At 42.9% G+C, this 20,145-nt stretch overlaps 1 protein-coding gene across 8 annotated transcripts in view; it reads right to left on the bottom strand.

Moving 5' to 3' along the window:
* Positions 1-20,145, bottom strand: part of LOC119955040 (coiled-coil domain-containing protein 91-like) — a 185,750-nt gene that overhangs the window by 112,781 nt on the left and 52,824 nt on the right. For all 8 annotated transcript variants that reach the window (XM_038780854.1, XM_038780862.1, XM_038780856.1 and 5 more), the window contains exon 5: positions 14,891-15,091. In XM_038780854.1, coding sequence (XP_038636782.1) covers positions 14,891-15,091 — 201 coding nt within the window. The remainder of the gene's footprint in view (positions 1-14,890; positions 15,092-20,145) is intronic.

Below are 20,145 nucleotides of genomic sequence, written 5' to 3'. Positions count from 1 at the left end.
GACCCAGCTTTAATTGCAGCCTTGAGTGACTATCTGTGTGGAGTTTGCACATTCCCCCTGTTCTGCACTGGTTTGCTCTGGGTGCTCCAGTTTCCCCCACAAAGATGTGCAAATTAGGCAGATTGGCCACGCTAAAGTTTCCCCTTGGTGTCCAGAGATGTACAAGTTAGGTGGGATTACTGGGATAGGACGGGGACGTGGGCCTGTGTAGGATGCTCTTTCAGAGGGTCGGTGCGGACCCGATGGGTCAAATGGCCTCTTTCTGCACTTAGGGATTCTATGGAAAATAAACACAGATTTTTCCACTTTGCCAATGTCCTAAATAAAGAAAAATCAAAAGTAGCAATTAATTTGCAATGCTCCCATGGTAAGAGCCAAGTGAAATTAAGAGAAAACCTTAATGCATCTAAAAAATCAATTTTTCCAATTTCCTCTACAGCAAAAACTATAACAAATAAAGTCATTAATTCTCAATGCTACAAATTCAAATTTGAAATTGGTCTAGCTTGGAAACAACTTCTTGATAAATATCATTCCCTTCATTGACTCAAATACAAACTCTCCAAGAACCACAGATGAGCGTGCTTATGTAAGCGCTGTACTGCTGCCACACTATGCATTTAATAGCTCTTCTTGGCTTTGATATTAATAATTGTGGCCCCTTAACAGGACTGTGTCAATGACTTAGCCCCACCAATCTCCATTTCAGTACTATTTGCTGGGGCCGTTGGAAGCAAATTGTAGCCAATTAGTCAAATATTCACAGTGGTTAGGACAGTGGTTAGCACTGTTCCATCACAGCTCCAAGGTTCACGACTTGGGTCACTGTCTGTGTGGCGTCTGCACGTTCTCCCCGTGTCTACGTGGGTTTCCTCCGGGTGCTCCGGTTTCCTCCCACAAGTCCCGAAAGACCATGCTGTTAGGTAATTTGTTCGTTCTGAAATCTCCCTCTGTGCACCCAAACAGGCATCAGAGTGTGGCGACTAGGGGATTTTCATAGTAACTTCATTGCAATGTTAACGTAAGCCTACTTCTGACAATAAAGATTTTTTTTTTTTAATGTTTTTTTTTAATATTCATTTTTGGAAGTGATAAGAGATTTTACAAAAATTAAATCTGAACGAAACTAGTGGGAAGCATCAATATATTAAATGAAATGAACCAGTTAGAAAAAGTAAATTAAAATCAAAAAATTGAGAATGAGGAGAGACTAGCGGTTCTAGCAAAAGTTAACAGGATAAAGTGTTCAGATTTTTGACCACAATCTGGTTCTTGAAAAATAAATCAATTGGACCAGCAGTACAGAATGTTCTAGGGTTGAAATACTTGCATTCTAGTTTTTCCCTGCGACATCATTTCTATCATTTAATGATATCTTTGTATGAACATGAATTTCATAATTTCAGTCTGAAAATCCCTCTTTAGCTGTTTTACTCTCACATTTGAATTTAAGCAATATTCTGTGTCACCCTTTTGTATAACTACATCACAGATACTTCTACTGTCACTTCAACTGCAAAAGTCAGTTACATAGCATCCATTTTATCGGGTGCTACAGGTGGTCTCAAAAGTCCAAAACGGCATTCATGGTGCGTCCAAACACTAATAAGTCGTGCCAGAAGCCATGTTGCTGAAAGTGTTGGTACATATCTGCAGTGAGCATGTGTCAGAATTATACAGAGAAGGCAGATCATTACATCTACCAATCTGTAATGATAAACAATGTCCAGGTTAATGCCCTCTGTTAGCAGCAAGCAGGTGCCCTATCAGTGCCATTTGATGGGATCATCAAATACTTTCAGGTTTGTTTCTGACTGATTTCTAGTGGCTCTTGTGAAGTGTTAGTTGCTTTCTAGTATCATGATCGCAGGCCAGACGCCAACAGTGGCTAGGATACTCGACCAAAACTCCAATATTTTAGTTTATTTTGTAGACTGTGCTGAAAGAATTATTCGCTCCAGGAGTGATTGCATGAAAAAAATTGGGCTTTGATTTTTTTTTTAAACTTTATTGTGAACACAATATTAAACTCTTCAACTTCTCACCTTAAAGAACAGCTTACAATTACCCTGTAATACTACTACTCAATTCCTCATTTAGCAACAAGAAAATAAACATACTGCTCTTAATCCATCTTAAACATCAGCAGGGTGTAGAGTAATACTTGCTTTATAGAACAGATTTGGGCCCCGATTAGAACCCCTGCAGACTCTGGCTGCATGTCCCCAAATAGCTGTTTCAAATGGGTTGTTTCAGCCTCTTCCTTGTCTTCAGGCAAGACTGCACTGCTTTACAATATTATTAGTCTCTTTTAAAATGTTGGGAACGAAAACTGCCTTTACTTGTGGATTCTAACCCCAGGCTTTTAACCCTTTAATTGCCCAATACATTTATAATCCAATTTTCCTAAAATCCTCCATTTGCTAGACTAGAGTCCTTTAAAATTGTAAAAGACTACAGGGAGTGCTGTGGTTGATGCTTCAGCACTTGGTAGTGACTTAAAGATTTCATCACAAATCAGCAACTCCTACATATGGTTACAATAATAGACATTCCCCTTTGAATACATACTAGGCGAATGGACAGTGGTAATACAGAGCAGGGTAAATTTCTTGAAGAGGGAGGAGGAAGATGGGTGGAATGGCTCTCAGGTGGAGGACATATCGATGAGGGTGTTCAGATGTTCTCTGCTTTAATCTAAGCAAGAAACGCATGTCAGATGTCTACAATTTGGTAATGACTTTCTCACTGAAATTTGCCAATGCGTCTCAGCCACAACTGCAGGCCAAGGCAATAATGGCAGCAAAGGCAATAAATTTTTGTGTGTCCAGAATCTAGTTGGCTATATTTAATTAATGTTAAACACCCAGTATTTTAAGGTAACAATGTGAACAGGTGCTGGATGTTAATTATGCTGAATTGTACATAAGGAGGAGTCAGTTTGCACTGAGTGCCTGGTGTGTTTGGAGGGGAGTTATATGGGAGATTTATCACTCTATTCTGCAGGCTTAAAAATAAACCTGAATAAGGTGAACATTAGCATTACATTCATTCTGCTATAAAATGAATTATCAGCGTTAACATGGAGCTGGTATATATTAAGGATTTAGGCTTAATGTAGAGGGTATGATTAAGAAGTTTATAGAAGATACAAAAATTGGCAATATGGCTGAAGAAGGCAAGGAAGCTGCATTCTGCAGGAAATATATCAATCGGCTGGTCCGAGAGCCAGAAAAGTGGCAAACGGAACTGAGTCCAGAGAAATACAGAATGATGATCTGGGACAGGTAAACAATGGAATCTATCATCAAGGAAGAAATTGCGAGGCATCTGGATAGAAATTGTCCCATTGGGCAGACGCAGCATGGGTTCGTAAAGGGCAGGTCATGCCTAACTAATTTAGTGGAATTTTTTGAGGACATTACCAATGCAGTAGATAACGGGGAGCCAATGGATGTGGTATATCTGGAATTCCAGAAAGCCTTTGACAAGGTGCCACACAAAAGGTTGCTGCATAAGATAAAGATGCATGGTATTAAGGGTAAAGTAGTAGCATGGATAGAGGATTGGTTAATTAATAGAAAGCAAAGAGTTGGGATAAATGGGTGTTTCTCTGGTTGGCAATCAGTAGCTAGTGGTGTCCCTCAGGGATCCGTGTTGGGCCCACAATTGTTCACAATTTACATAGATGATTTGGAGTTGGGGACCAAGGGCAATGTGTCCAAGTTTGCAGATGACACTAAGATGAGTGGTAAAGCGAAACGTGCAGAGGATACTGGAAGTCTGCAGAGGGATTTGGATAGGTTAAGTGAAAGGGCTAGGGTCTGGCAGATGGAATACAATGTTGACAAATGTGAGGTTATCCATTTTGGTAGGAATAACAGCAAACAGGATTATTATTTAAACGATAAAATATTAAAGCATGCCGCTGTTCAGAGAGACTTGGGTGTGCTAGTGCATGAGTCACAGAAGGTTAGTTTACAAGTGCAACAGGTGATTAAGAAGGTAAATGGAATTTTGTCCTTCATTGCTAGAGGGATGGAGTTTAAGACTAGGGAGGTTATGTTGCAATTGTATAAGGTGTTAGTGCGGCCACACCTGGAGTATTGTGTTCAGTTTTGGTCTCCTTACTTGAGAAAGGACGTACTGGCGCTGGAGGGTGTGCAGAGGAGATTCACTAGGTTAATCCCAGAGCTGAAGGGGTTGGATTATGAGGAGAGGTTGAGTAGACTGGGACTGTACTCGTTGGAATTTAGAAGGATATGGGGGGATCTTATAGAAACATTTAAAATTATGAAGGGAATAGATAGGATAGATGCGGGCAGGTTGTTTCCACTGGCGGGTGAAAGCAGAACTAGGGGACATAGCCTCAAAATAAGGGGATGTAGATTTAGGACTGAGTTTAGGAGGAACTTCTTCACCCAAAGGGTTGTGAATCTATGGAATTCCTTGCCCAGTGAAGCAGTTGAGGCTCCTTCATTACATGTTTTTAAGGTAAAGATAGATAATTTTTTGAAGAATAAAGGGATTAAGGGTTATGGTGTTCGGGCCGGAAAGTGGAGCTGAGTCCACAGAAGATCAGCCATGATCTAATTGAATGGCGGAGCAGGCTCGAGGGGCCAGATGGCCTACTCCTGCTCCTAGTTCTTATGTTCTTATGTTCTTTGTCAAAGCTAACAGACAGAGAAAGTGGGAAATATTTATACTGTGGAGTGGGAATGAAAGACGAGTCATAGCCACAGAAACCCAAGGAAACCGGGTGCTAATGGCCACAGATACCAAGGGGAAAGAATGTTAATGGCAGTCCCCAGAGAGGACCCTCAAGCCCTCATCAGATTTATAAAAACCATAGTGCACATGAGATGACATACCCTACAGTATTGCAGGCCTAGAGCTGGAACATGGGGTTAGGCTGGGTAACTCCGTTTTCTGCAGGCATGGACACACTGCTCTACATATTTCTATGATTCTATGTAATGTTATGAAACTCCCATTTGTCACACCAACTGACTCACCACAAGGGATGTAGATGAACTATTAACTTCTTCCAAGCAAAAAATTATGTGCAATTAAATACTAATCCAAGCAACAAGGATCACAAAAATTGATGCTCATTGCCAGCTCAAACACTGGTACTTTCCTAGTACTTCACTTTGTGCATCATTCTAATACTCATGCATGGCTTTATTCATAATAACATTTTTGTAGCTTCCATCTTTATCCTATCAAATTAAAGCCACAATTAAGATTAGCATCACAAATGCAGTGACTGACATTGAGAGGAGCTGCTATTCAGGAGAAGCATGCTACTGTTGTTAATGCTACTGTTGCTAATGGCATGCTTTCAACGCTAAATAAACAACTTACACTTGAAGCTTTATAACACAGAAGATATGGAAAAACGCATGGGGGAACTCAGAAGTTTCTAAATGTAAGAGAAGAAAACAGCACAGCAGATCAAAGTCCCACCTTAGAGTGATGGGATGAAGTTTGTTCATCTGATTTCCCATCTCTGCAAACAACTGTACAAAGGGAGATAGTTTCTTCACCAGGTGGGTTAAGTTACTAGGCTGTCCATTGCTGGTTAAATTACAAAGGTTATGTATGTACTGCCAGCCTCACACACCTATGCTACTTCCAGCTGGTCTACATTATCCGTCACATTCTCTTTTCCCCATAGTTATCCACTTGCTTCTGGTCCCACTAAAAGAGCATCTTGGAGGAAAAGGAAATGCAAGCAGCTAACTTTATTTGAAGAAAGCGACAGAAATCACTGAAATGGAGAGCATGATGATATGAAGATAGAGTAACACAGAAACCGGAAATCAGTAAAGATGCACGGAAGGAGAGAGGGATAGAGTCAGAAAATCACCAAAATAAACAGACAAAACAGTAACAAAAATGGATACCCCAAAAGTGAAAGAGCAATATGCACGGGAGGCTACAAAGCAGCTCTGGTAGAGAAAAACTTAATGCAGTCACGCATGGCAGACACAGAAGCAGCTGCAAACTCTTCCGGACTCCCAAATTTGCACTTCAGAAATACCACAGCACTTGACGAGTGGCATGTAGTGGAACAGGTTTGGCCTCAACCAGCAGAACCATTCCAACGTCAGCTCTGCAGGCAACAGCCATCCCTGCAGTACTTTCAGTCCACCCAGTCCAATAGACTTTGACAACGAATACAATAGTAATGTCAGGACAATTTAAAGTATTTACACAGAACACGCCCTAAAATATCTCAAATCTCTCTTCAGTAAAGGAGATCCAATGTTTTATTTAAAAAATCTCTCTTCAAACTTGTCCCCAATTACTGCTGTCCTTGGACTTGCGATACAATTTCCGCCTGAAAATCATGTCGTAAGTCAAAACATCGTAAGTCGGAACCAGTTTTCTCATAGGAATAATGGCACGATACTCTATTTTCACTGAACAGTGGACTTGTCAATGACGGAATTGACTTGGTTCAGATGGCTGTTCCCTTTACATCACCACGTGCCCATGACACCATGAACACAGGTAATGAATCACCCCTTATTTGCTGGTTTGTAAATTTGTTTCTCTCTCTACGGTCCCCCAAATGCACTGTGCATTTATCATTGAAAGGTCATAATGAGGTTTGTGGTAATGATTGATGCACATATTCTTTCTTGCTTGGGATCACCTAACCATTAGGTAACCCATGCAATAGTTACTCAAAGGACTCAAGTGGTAAGTAAACTCAAACTTTTTGTAAAACACGCATAAGACCGTAAGACATAGGAGCAGAATAGGCCACTGGGCCCATCGAGTCTGCTCCGCCATTCAATCATGGCTGATATTTTTCTCATCCCCATTCTCCTGCCTTCCCCTCATAACGCCTGATCCCCTTATTAATCAAGAACCTATCTATCTCTGTCTTAAAGACACTTAGTGATTTGGCCTCCACAACCTTCTGTGCCAGAGTTCCACAGATTCACCACCCTCTGGCTGAAGAAATTCCTCCTCATCTCTGTTTTAAAGGATCATCCCTTTAATCTGAGATGGTGCCCTCTGGTTCTAGTTTTTCCTACAAGTGGAAACATCCTCTCCACATCCACTCTATCCAGGCCTTGTAGTACAGTGTAAGTTTCAATAAGATCCTTCTTCATCCTTCTAAACTCCAACAAGTACAGAACCAGAGTCCTCAACTGCTTCTCATATTACAAGATCTTCATTCCAGGAATCATTATTGTGAACCTCCTCTGGACCCTTTCCAAGGCCAGCACATCCTTAATTAGATAAGGGGACCAAGACTGCTCACAATATTCCAAATGGGGTCTGACCAGAGCCTTGTACAGCCTCAGAAGTACATTTCTGGTCTTGTATTCTAGCCCACTCGACATGAATTCTAACATTGCATTTGCCTTCCTAACTGCCGACTGAACTTGCACGTTAATCTTGAGAATCTTGAACAAGAACTCCCAAGTCCCTTTGTGCTTCTGATTTCCTAAGCTTTTTCCTCTTTAGAAAATAGTCTATTCCTCCATTCTTCCCACCAAAGTGCATAACCTCACACTTTTCCATATTGTATTCCATCTGCCACTTCTATGCCCACTCTCCTAGCCTGTCCAAGTCCTTTGCAGCCCCTCTGCTTTCTCAATACTACCTGTCCCTCTGCATATCTTTGTATCATCTGCAAACTTAGCAACAGTGCCCCCAGGTCCTCATTCCAGATCGTTAATGTATATTGTGAAAAATTGTGGTCCCAACACAGACTCCTGAGGCACACCACTAGTCACCGGCTGCCATCCTGAAAAAGACACCTTTATCCTCACTCTCTGTCTTCTGCCAGTCAGTCAATCCTTTATCCATGACAGTATCTTATCCTTAACACCAGGGGCTCTTAACTTATTAAACAGCCTCCTATACGGCACCTTGTCAAAGGCCTTCTGAAAATCTCAATAAACCACGTCCACTGGTTCTCCTTTGTCTAACTTCCTTGTTATCTCCACAAAAATTCTAACAGATTTGTCAGACATCACCTCCCCTTGACGAAACGGTATTGACTCAGTCCTATTTTACCATGCACTTCTTTTTTTTAAATTCATTTTTCCAATTATGGGGCAACTTAACATGGTCAATCCACCTACCCTGCACGTCTTTGGGTTGTGGGGTGAAACCCATGCAAACACGGAGAGAATGTACAAACTCCACACGGACAGTGAGCTGGGATCGAACCTGGGACCTCGGCGCCGTGAGGCAGCAATGCTAACCACTGCGCCACCATGCTGCCCTTTACCATGCACTTCCAAGTACTCCGCAATCTCATCTGTAATAATGGGCTCTAAAATCTTATCAATGACCGAAGTCAGGCTACCCGACCTATAATTGCCCGTCATCTGCCTCCCTCCCTTCTTAAACAGCGGTGTTACATTAGGAACCTTCCTCCTGCTGTGATTCCTGAAAGATCACCACAAATACCTCCACAATCCCCTCAGCCATCTCCTTTAGAACTCTGGACTGTGATCCATCCGGTCCAGGTGATTTATCCACCTTCAGACCTTTCAGTTTCCCCAGAACTTTCTCCTTAGTGGTGGCCACTACATTCACCTCTGCCCTCTGATTCTCCTGGAGTTCTGATGTCCCACTGGTCTCTTTCACTGTGAAGACTGATGCAAAGTAACAATTCAGTTTCCTCTGCCATTTCTTTTTTTCCTATCGCTACTTCTCCAGCCTCATTTTCTAGTGATCCAATGTCTATTCTGGCCTCTCTCTTACCTTTTATATATTGGAAAAAAACTCTTTCTATCTTTTTTTATATTACGAGCTAGCTTATACTCATATTTCATCTTCGCTCCCCACCCCCCCCTTATTACACATCACCAAATACAGAATTGTGTGCTCCCTAGTGGACTGTCACAAGCTGCTCCAAAAACCATCTTAGTCATTCCACAAATTCCTTTCCTTGGGCTCCACCGTTAACCTAATTTTCCCAGTCCATCTGTATATTAAAGTCCCCCATGATTATTGTAATATCACCTTTTTTACATGCCTTTTCTATCTCCTGATTTATTTTCTGCCTCACATCCTGACTACTAGGGAGCCTGTACACAACTCCCATTCGGGTATTTTTTCCTTTGCGATTCCTCAACTCTACCCACACAGATTCTATGCCTTCTGATCCTATAATGCTGGCTGGTTCAGCACAGTGGGCTAAACAGCTGGCTTGTAATGCAGAACAAGGCCAGCAGCGTGGGTTCAATTCCCATACCGGCCTCCCCGAACAGGCGTCGGAATGTGGCGACTAGGGGCTTTTCACAGTAACTTCATTGAAGACTACTTGTGACAATAAGCGATTATTATAATTATATTATTATTCTTGCTATCGATTAAATTTAATTCCTTACTAACAATGCAACCTCACCCACTCTGCCCATCCTTTCGATAGGACACATATCTTTATATATTTAGATCCCAGCCCTGATCCTCTTGAAGCCATATCTGTGTGATGCCCACAACATCATACCTGCCAATTTTGATGTGCGCAACGTGCACAATTACCTTGTTCTGTATACTGCATGCATTTAGATACAACACCCTCAATCCTGCATTGCCCACCTCCCTTCTCATATTATTTGCTATTTTTGCACCGCCTGAAGTTAGTTTCCTGCCACCTTCTATACTCTCTGTTCTATTAAGTGTTCTGGAAACTTTACCAAATTTTCCTGAGCCCTCAGCCCCTTTAACTAGTTTAAGGTCCTCGTCATTAACCTGCACTTCAACCTTCTCTAACTTTGTTTTCTAATTCTCCATACATCTGAACCCTTCCCCCACTATTAGCCCTATCTACAGCCCTAGTTAAGAGATTCACCAGGTCTCTGGTCCCAGCATAATTCAGAGGAAGACCGTCCCATCAGAACAAGTCCCCTCTTCTCTGGTGTCAATGCCCCATGTATTCAAACCCATTTCTCCCACACCAGTGGGTTTCCTCTGAGTGCTCCGGTTTCATCCCACAGTCCAAAGATGTGCAGGTTAGGTGGATTGGCCATGCTAAATTGTCCTTAGTGTCAAAATTGCCCTTAGTGTTGGGTGGGGTTACTGGGTTATGGGGATAGGGTGGTGTGGACCTTGGGTGGGGTGCTCTTTCCAAGTGCCGGTGCAGACTCGATGGGCTGAATGGCCTCCTTCTGCACTGTAAATTCTATGATTCTATGCCAATTAGACATGACTCAGGTAGCAATCCAGAGATTATTACCTTTTGGTTTTGCTTTTTAATTTAACTCCTAGCTGTTCATACTCCCTTAGCAGAGCGTCTGTCCTTGTTCTACCTATAATGTTGGTACCTACGTGGACCACAACAACTGGATCTTTCCCCTCCCACTCCAAGTTCCTCTGCAACCAAGATGAGATATCCTGAATCCGAGCACCAGGCAGGCAACACATCCTTCAGGATGCTCGCTCCTTGTCACAGATAACAGTGTCAATGCCCCTAACTAAACTGTCCCCAATTACGGCTACATTTCTTTTCTCCCCCCAACTTGAATGGCTCCCTGTATCACGGTGCTGTGGTCAGTTTGCTCATCCTCCCAGCAGTCCCTGTTCCCGTCCTCACAGGGAGCAAAATCTGAAACCTGTTGGACAGGAACAAAGGCCAACCTCCTGGGTCCCTTTACCTGCCTCACTCGCAGTCACACGCTGACCACTGGCCAAATTCAAGGTAGTTAATCAAAGTGATTGCCTCCTGAAACGCATTGTCCAGGTTACACCCCCCCCCCCCCCCCCCCCTTTGATGTGTTGCAGCGTCCAAAGCTCAGAATCCAGCTCATCAACTCTGAGCCAGAGTATCTCAAGCAACCAACACTTATTACAGATGTGGTCTCTGACAATTACAATAGGGTCCATCAGCTCCCATATCATGCAGGAACAACGCATCACCCAACCCTCCACCTCTATTTTCTTTCGTTAGTTTCTAATTTGTTTTTTTACTTTTTGTTTAAAACTTTTTTTTACATCTCTCATTACCTCAACCTGAAAGCAATTCATAACCAGCAACTTAAATGGATTTTCAAATCTTGCACAACTTCCTATTAGCCAATCAAATTACAGCCTTCCTGTGATGTTACTTTTCAGTTTTTCTCCCCCAGAGTATCACTTACTTTCCCAGGTTGCATGCAGAATCTCCGAGGTAAGTTTTTATATCCGATCAACCAGTTTCTGCTGAGTCAGTTAGTTGTAAACTGGAGCTTTTGTCACATTATTTTTGTCAGATCTTGTTTCAGTTTTATGTTCTTAAAGTAATTTTTTCCATTATACAATAGTGCCTACCATTTCAAAGGCATTTCTATACTGTATCTAAGAAGCAATTTGCAGTTCCTGAAGTTGTGAAAGGTGGAACATAAAGACCAACTTGTCACTGGCGTGACATCATAAAGTCATTTTTTAAAAAAATTAATTTATGGGATGTGGCTAGTTAGGCCAGCATTTATTGCCCATCACGAGTTACCTTTCAGAAGGTGGTGGTCAGTTACCTTCTTGTACCGTTGCAGTCTCTGAGGTGCAGGTACACCCACTGTGCCTTTAGGGAGAGAGTTCCAGGGTTTTGACCCAACGACAGTGAAGGAACAGCAATATATTTCCAAGTCAGGGTGGTCAGCGACTTAGAGAGGAACCTCCAGATGGTGCGGTTCCCAGGTATCTGCAGCTCTTGTCCTTCAAGATGGTAGTGGGTTTGGAAGGTGCTGTCTAAGGAACCGTGGCAAGTTACTGCAGTGCATCTTGTAGATGGTACACACGGCTCCCATCATTCGTCGGTGATGGAGGGTTTGAATGTTTGTGGAAGGAGGAACAATCAAGCGGGCTGCTTTGTCCTGGATGGTATTGAGCTTCTGTACCAGCCTCCCCGAACAGGTGCCGGAATGTGGCGACTAGGGGCTTTTCACAGTAACTTCATTTGAAGCCGACTTGTGACAATGAGCGATTTTCATTTCATTCATTTTTCATTTCATTTCTTGAGTCGCACTCATCCAGGCAAGTGGAGAGTATGCCATGACATTCCTGTCTTGTGCCTTGTAGATGGTGGGCGGGGTTGGGGGGGTGAGTTACCAGCCATAGGATTCCAAGCCTTTGACCTGCCCTAGTAGCCACAGTATTAATACGGCTAGTCCAGTTCAATTTCTGATCAATGGTAATCCCCAGGATGCTGATAGTTGGGGATTCAGCGATGGTAATGCCATTGAATGTCAGGGGGTGATGGTTAGATCCTCTCTTGTAGGAGTTGGACATTGCCTGACACTTGTGTGGTACCAATGTAACTTGCCACTTGTCAGCCCAAGCCTGGATATTGTCCAGGACTTTCTGCATTCGGAACATGGACTGCTTCATTATCTGCGGACTCGTGAATAGTGCTGAACATTGTGCAGTCATGCGCAAACATTCCCACTTCTGAATCTATGATGGAAGGGAAGTTGTTGATGAAGAAACTGAAGATGGTTGGGCCTAGGACTGAGGAACTCCTGCAGTGATGCCCTGGAGCTGAGATGATTGACCTCCAACAACCACAACCATCTTCCTTAGTGCCAGGTATGACTCCAACTAGCGGAGGGTTTTCCCCCTGTTCCCCATTGGCTCCAGTTTTGATAGGGCTCCTTGAAGCCATACTAGGTTAAATGCTGCCTTGATGTCAAGGGCAATCACTCTCACCTCACCTCTGGCATTCAGCTCTTTTGTCCATGTTTGAACCAAGGCTGTAATAAGGTCAGGAGTTGAGTGACCCTGGCGGAACCCAAATTGAGCGTCCGTGAGCAGGTTATTGTTGAGTAAGTGCTGCTTGATAACACTATTGCTGACTCCTTCCATCACTTTGCTGATGATGGAGTAGACGGATAGAGTGGTAATTGGCTGGGCTGGATTTCACCTCTGTTTCTTGTTTACAGGACACACCTGGGAAATCTTCCACATTGCTGGGTAGATGCCAGTGTTGTAGCTGTAATGGAACAGCTTGGCTAGGGGTGCAGCAAGTTCTGGAGCACAAGTCTTCAGTACTCTTGTCGCAATATTGTCAGGACCCAAAGTCTTTGCAGTATCCAGTGCCTTCAGCCGTTTCTTGATATCACATGGAGTTCATCATATTGGATGAAGACTGACATCTGTGATGCTGGGGACCTCCAGAGGAGACCAAGATGGATCATCCACTTGGCATTTATGGCTGAAGATTGTTGCGAAAACCTCAGCCTTGTCTTTTTCACATATGTGCTGCACTCCTCCATCATTGAGAATGGGGATATTTGTGGAGCCTCCTCCTCCAGTGAGTTGTTTAATTGTCCACCACCATTTACGGCTGGATGTAGAAGGACTGCGGAGCTCAAATCTGATGTGCTTGTTGTGGAATCGCTTAGCTCTGTCTATCACTTGCTGCTCATGCTGTTTGGCACACAAGTGATGTAGCTTCGCCAGGTTGACATCAAATTTTTCTGTATGCCTGATGTTGCTCCTGGCATGCTGTCCTGCACTCTTCATTGAATCAGGGTTGATCCCCTGGCTTGGTGGTAAAGGTAGAGTGGAGGATATGCCGGGTTATGAGGTTGTAGATTGTGGTTGAATACAATTCTGCTGCTGCTGATGGCCCGCAGCGCCTCATGGATGCCCAGTCTTGAGTTGCTAGATCTGTTTGAAGTCTATCCCATTTAGCACGATGGTAGTGCCACACAACACAATGGAGGGTATCCTCAATGTGAAGACAGGACTTTGTCTCCACAAGGACTGTATGGTGATCATTTCTACCGATACTGTCATGGACAGATGCATCTGTATCTGCAGCAGGCAAGTTGGTAAGGAGGAGGTAAAGTTTGTTTTTCCCTCTTGTTGGTTCCCGCACCATTTGCTGCAGTCCCAGTCTAGCAGCTCAGTCCTTTAGGACCAAGTCAGCTCAGTCTGTGGTGGTATTACCGAGCTACTCTTGGTGATGGACATTGAAGTCCCCCACCCAGGGCATATTCTGCACCTTTGCCACCCTCAGTGCTTCCTCCAATTGGTGTTCAACATGATAATCAGCAGGCGGTTGCCTTGTCCATGTTTAGCCTGAAGCCATGGGACGATGTTGAGGACTCCCAGGGCAACTCCCTCCGGACTGTATACCACTGTGCCACTACCTCTGCTGGGTCTGTCCTACCAATAAGACACGGTGATAGTGGTGGCTGGGACATAAATCTGTGAGTATGACTATGTCAGGCTGTTACTTGATTAGTCTGTGAGACAACCCTCCCACCTTTGGGACAAGCTTCCAAATGTTAGTAAGGAGGACTTTGCAGGGTCGGCAGAGCTGGATTTGCCGTTGTCGTTTCCGGTGCCTGGATCAATGCCGGGTGGTCCATCCGGTTTCATTCCTTGTTTGTTGAATACAGCAGGTGAATACAAATGAGTGGCTTGCAAGGCCATTTTGGAGAGCATTTAAGAGTCAACCACATTTCTCTGGGTCTGGAGTCATGTGTAGTGCAGACCAGGTAAGGATGGCATTAGTTAACCAGATGGGTTTTTACGACAAATGTTTCCTGGTCATCATGAGACTTTTAATTCCAGATATTTTATTGAGTTTAAATTCCACCACCTGCGTGCCGAGATTCAAACTTGGGCCCCCAGATCATTATCCTGGGTCTCTGGATTACTAGCCCAGAAACAATACCACTATGCCCCCGCCTCCCTGTAAAGTTGTAAAGTCAAAACATGGTATTAATTTATAAACATCATAAGTGCCATTTGTCGTAACTCGAATGTCGCGAAGTTGAGGACTGCCTGCACAAAAAATTTAATTAATATTGCAAGTTCCAAAATAGGTGCATCTTCCCTGTGAAAATTGTTTCTAATTAACTGTGGAATATTTTTTACCCAATGACTATGACACACAATATACACTTCACACATACGACAACAGTACCTCTTTAATTCTGAGCTTTTCCTCTTCTGCAGCAGAAAGCTTTGCTTCCATATTTTCCAGCGATTCTTTGTAATGTGCTTCCATTTTGTTTGTTTCTTTGGGCACCATGTGGCCTACAAGGACATCTGCAGATGCAGACTGTTGTGGATCTATTTCTTGTGAGTTTGTTGGTACAGATGCAATATCCACTGATGGTTGAACCTGTATTTTCAATGCAAAATCATTTTTAATGATTAATCTGAACTCCACACTAAAAAACAAGTAAAAGAAAAATCACAATCTGACGAATACTGGAACTCAAAATTATCTGTAGTGATGACACTCTCACCTTTGCTATTGAAATAAACCTTGTGACTCCTGAGATACCAGGAGAGAATCATGTTTACCAATGCTTCTTGGAACAATTATTCTCCATCTCAACCAGGCTACCTGGGAAACAAAAATGAGGTCCCTCTCCAACCACAAGATTGGGGAAATTTCTGAAATATTTTTTCCACAACATAAATATTAAAGATTGGTGCATTCATCATCTCACTCATCCAGGAAAACCTGGCCAACTTCAAATTCTCTTCTCAATGAGTCCATGGTTTTTACACCACTGTCCTACTCAAAAATCCGAACATAGATCCCATTTCACAAGATGAATTACCCACTATCACTGGTTAGGAAAACAATGGTAGTTTTAAGGGATTTATATTTCTATGGGTAAACATTAGAGAAAAGTTTGGTTTATTTTAATGTTTCTGTGCCTGGAAGGGTAAAACTAGAGTTAAATTCATGCTGGATAAAAGGTCTTTTTATGTGTGGGGTTGGTTAAACTCCAACTGTGTTACTATTGTGCTTAGAGAGGGTTACGGCGTGAAGAGTAAATAAGCCAGCAGGCATTGCTTAGCAACTGGAGGGTCTTTTAAGATAGGAAAGCTTTTAAGTCTTAGTTCTAGCTGAATATATTGCAGTTGAAGACACAACACCGGGAGTGAACAACTCTCAACTCTGCCAGGAGAAAGATTGGACAGAAGTTGCAAAGAGGTAGGCTTCCCAAAGAGGTGCAGAATTGGGACAGAAAAAATTTCTTAAGACGACTGACGTTAAGGGAACAGGGATCAAGGTATTGTTTAGAGGATTTTCAGGAAGAGTAAGCAAAGTGTTATGAGTTGAAAACAAATTTGAAGTAGGAAAGCAGACTTCAGAGGTAAATCAAACATTTGTTGTCATTTAAAAAAGAGTCTGTGAATCGACCGCAACCGGTGCAGCTCGTCAGCCCTGTGCATGCGTGGTCCGGGATCCGGCGATTGTCCGGACGTTTTCCGCACGATCCGCGGGTGCTCCACGCTACACCGATGCTAGCTCCTCACCGGTACCAGAATCGGTGAGAGGTTTGCGCCTGTTTTCCCATCGTGAATCACCCGCGGATTCTCCCTTAGCCTCTCACTTCGCCTCAGGAACGGAGAATTAAGCCCGTGTGTCTTTGTTAAGATAAGGGAAGAGTAAAGGAGTATTATACTCTGTAATCCATGATAATCTTAAAATCTTTGTGTCTTGGTAATGCTAAGGGAAGAGTGAAGGCGTATTGTATCATAATCCAATTTTTTTCATGTTTAATAAATAAATCTTTCTTGTTGTTAAATCTAATTCTGTGACTCAGTTCCTCCACGTTTTATAAACAAAAGTTAGTCTTTTGAGCCAGGGTTCTATTCTGGGATATTCCCGTCCCAGTTAAAACACCAATTGGGATGGCAACAGACTCCTAAATTTGTCTGCATCAGTTTGATTTGAAATCCTTTGGTTTCAAGGTCTAGTAATAACTTTTGATTATTGTTTCCGGAAAATTCAGCATTTTCATGAGGTCCTCCCTTAGTCACCTTGATTAAGTTCCTGAGGGGTCTTGACAGGGTGTATGTAGGATAATCTAGAACTTGGAGTCACCGTTTAAAAATATATGATCACCCGTTTACAATGGAGATGAGGCACAATTTCTTCTCTCGGACGGTCACAGTCTTTGGAGCTCTGCTTCCACTGCCTTTCATAAGAACTAGGATAGGCCATCTGGCCCCTCGAGCCTGCTCCGCCATTCAATGAGATCATGGCTGATCTTTTGTGGACTCAGCTCCACTTTCCGGCCCGAACACCATAACCCTTAATCCCTTTAATCTTCAATAAACTATCTATCTTTACCTTAAAAAAATGTAATGAAGGAGCCTCAACTGCTTCACTGGGCAAGGAATTCCATAGATTCACAACCCTTTGGGTGAAGAAGTTCCTCCTAAACTCAGTCCTAAATCTACATCCCCTTATTTTGAGGCTATGTCCCCTAGTTCTGCTGTCACCCGCCAGTGGAAACAACCTGCCCGCATCTATCCTATCTATTCCCTTCATAATTTTAAATGTTTTTATAAGATCCCCCCTCATCCTTCTAAATTCCAACAAGTACAGTCCCAGTCTACTCAACCTCTCCTCATAATCCAACCCTTTCAGATCTGGGATTAACCTAGTGAATCTCCTCTGCACAACCTCCAGTGCCAGTACGTCCTTTCTCAAGTAAGGAGACCAAAACTGAACACAATACTCCAGGTGTGGCCTCACTAACACCTTATACAATTGCAACATAACCTCCCTAGTCTTAAACTCCATCCCTCTAGCAATGAAGGACAAAATTCCATTTGCCTTCTTAATCACCTGTTGCACCTGTAAACCAACCTTCTGTGACTCATGCACTAGCACACCCAAGTCTCTCTGCACAGCAGCATGCTTTAATATCTTATCGTTTAAATAATAATCCCGTTTGCTGTTATTTCTACCAAAATGGATAACCTCACATTTGTCAACATTGTATTCCATCTGCCAGTCCCTAGCCCATTCACTTAACCTATCCAAATCCCTCTGCAGACTTCCAGTATCCTCTGCACGTTTCCCTTTACCACTCATCTGTGTCATCTGCAAACTTGGACACATTGCCCTTGGTCCCCAACTCCAAATCATCTATGCTTTCGGAGCACTGCCCCTTCCTCTGGTCAATCACCTGAGAAAGAGCAGTGCTCCGAAAGCTAGTGTTTGAAACAAACCTGTTGGATTTTAACCTGGTCTTGTAAGACCTCCTACTGTGCTCATCCCAGTCCAATGCCAGCATCTCCACATCATGTCCACTGCCTTTCAGGAAGAGAGTCTTTGAATACTTTTAAGACAAGTGAAGGATAGATTTCTGGTTAGAAAGGGGCAATAGATTATCAGGGGTAGGTGGGGTGTAGATTTGAGGTTACTATCAGATCGGATGATCTTATTAAATGGCAGAGCAGGTTCGAGGGGCTGAATGGGCTACTCCTGCTCCTTGTTCGTATGCTTGTATATTGTTCTCAAGAGCAAAATGCTCCAGTTCTTTGCACTGTGGCGGTCAACTCTATATTAAGTATTGCCTGGTGTGAATCAGGAGCTTGAGTCTGGCATGACAATCTCTGCCACATTTGCTGCAGAGGAAAACAGTGGGCTGAGAAGGTGCATGATTTGCTGACCTCTTGTTTCCTCTGGGCCCTCTTCTCTGCCTGCTCTGATTTTTGTTTCTGCCTGTCTCACCTAATGCCCTTCCAAAGAGTCAGCCGCCAGAGGACACAGCTGTCAGTGACTGTATCTCAAGTGTTAATGACCACCGTTTTCATATCTCATTTACAAGCGTCCTCATAGCGGGGGTATGGATGCCCAGTAAGAAAGTCTTTGGGTATACTGTTGTCATCTATCCGATCAATATGGCCGAGCCAACTGTTATAGTCCAGGGTTTAGAGAATCCCAAAGTGTATCATGGAGTTCACCTGAGCCACAACTTTAAATAGATTTTGGTTATGGGGAACACAAGGGCCCACTTTACAGGTGTGATGCAACAGAGATCTAAGAGTATTTTTAAACAAAAAAATGTTCATTCTATGAACCCAGTTAACATTTTTATGAACATACAGTGAACATCTTACCAACCATCAATTCAAATACACCCCCCAAAGAATACAGTACTCTATAAGACATCCATAAGACAAAAACCCTTTTTACAGAAGGACAGCAGGTTTAAATTCTCTACTGAGAGCAGTTACCACTTTGAAATCACCAAATGATCATTATTTAGTTTGTAGAGATTCATACACATCTTGCTGTGACTGCAGCTTCTCCAAATCTAAAACAAAAATAAACAGAGCCACAAAGCAGCTTTTCAGCTCTTTAGCATGTTCAGGGACCTCGGAGAAGGTGACCTCATTCTGCCAAGAGTTGCGAATGACACATCTGAAATGGTGGAACTGTTCACCCTTTTCTCGTGTCGAGCCATATGATGTCCAGGTCTCACCATGGTAGAGGACTGCACTGAAGATGCAGGCTTGTTATTCTCATATTTTGGTTTTCTCAGTTGGGTTGCTGTTGTTCCACACTCTTACTCAGCTTGGGCATGACAGCTGCAGCTTTTGCAATGCGTGTGTTGATTTCAGCATCAACTGAGAGATTGCTACTGATTGTGGAGCCTAGATGTGTGAAGCTAACAACAACCTCTTGTGTCACATTGTCAACATTGATAGATGGTGATATGACAACATCCTGGACCACGGCATTTGTCTTCCTGCTGCTGATGGTCCAACCAAACTCTTTACAAGCGTGAAAGGATCTGGTCCATTTGCCACTGAAGATGTTCCTTGAAACGGAATGCTCGTGTGGCATTGTCAGCGTAGAACAACTCTAATGACAACTTACTGCAACTTTGCCTTGTACCTCAGACAAACAAAGGGGCACATCTTTCCGTCAGTTTTTGTATGTAAGTAAAGACCCTCTGTGTAATGTTCTTTGATTGGGCTGATGTTGAATCTTGCAGTGTGAACAAAGAACATTAGACTTTGCTTTATAAACAAAGTTATTTATTACCAACACTACACTAATGACTTACGAAAATGTCTAAAATCAATACGGTTGGAAATAATGGTCTAACGCTAACTTACACTAAGATACTACAGAGCTACTCTAATATGTGACTGCTACAAACTTCTTACTGACACCTTCTCCCGGAACACATGGTACCTCCAGGTCATGTGCCTGCATACTCGCACCACCTGCAGGTTGGGTGCTGGAACTATAACAGTTATACATATATTATTATTCACATACAGATGATAATATAGATGACAATCTACTTATCATCACACTCTTGAGAATGACCCGAGATATATGACAGTAACAAAGAGAATATGCCGAAAGAGTTTTGGTTTCAGAACACAACCCTGTTTGACCCCACT

This window comes from Scyliorhinus canicula, chromosome 20 (genome assembly GCF_902713615.1).
Source record: "Scyliorhinus canicula chromosome 20, sScyCan1.1, whole genome shotgun sequence".
NCBI lineage: Eukaryota > Metazoa > Chordata > Chondrichthyes > Carcharhiniformes > Scyliorhinidae > Scyliorhinus > Scyliorhinus canicula.
The sequence above is the reverse complement of the archived record's forward strand: the minus strand, read 5'-3'. Positions and strand labels throughout refer to the sequence as shown.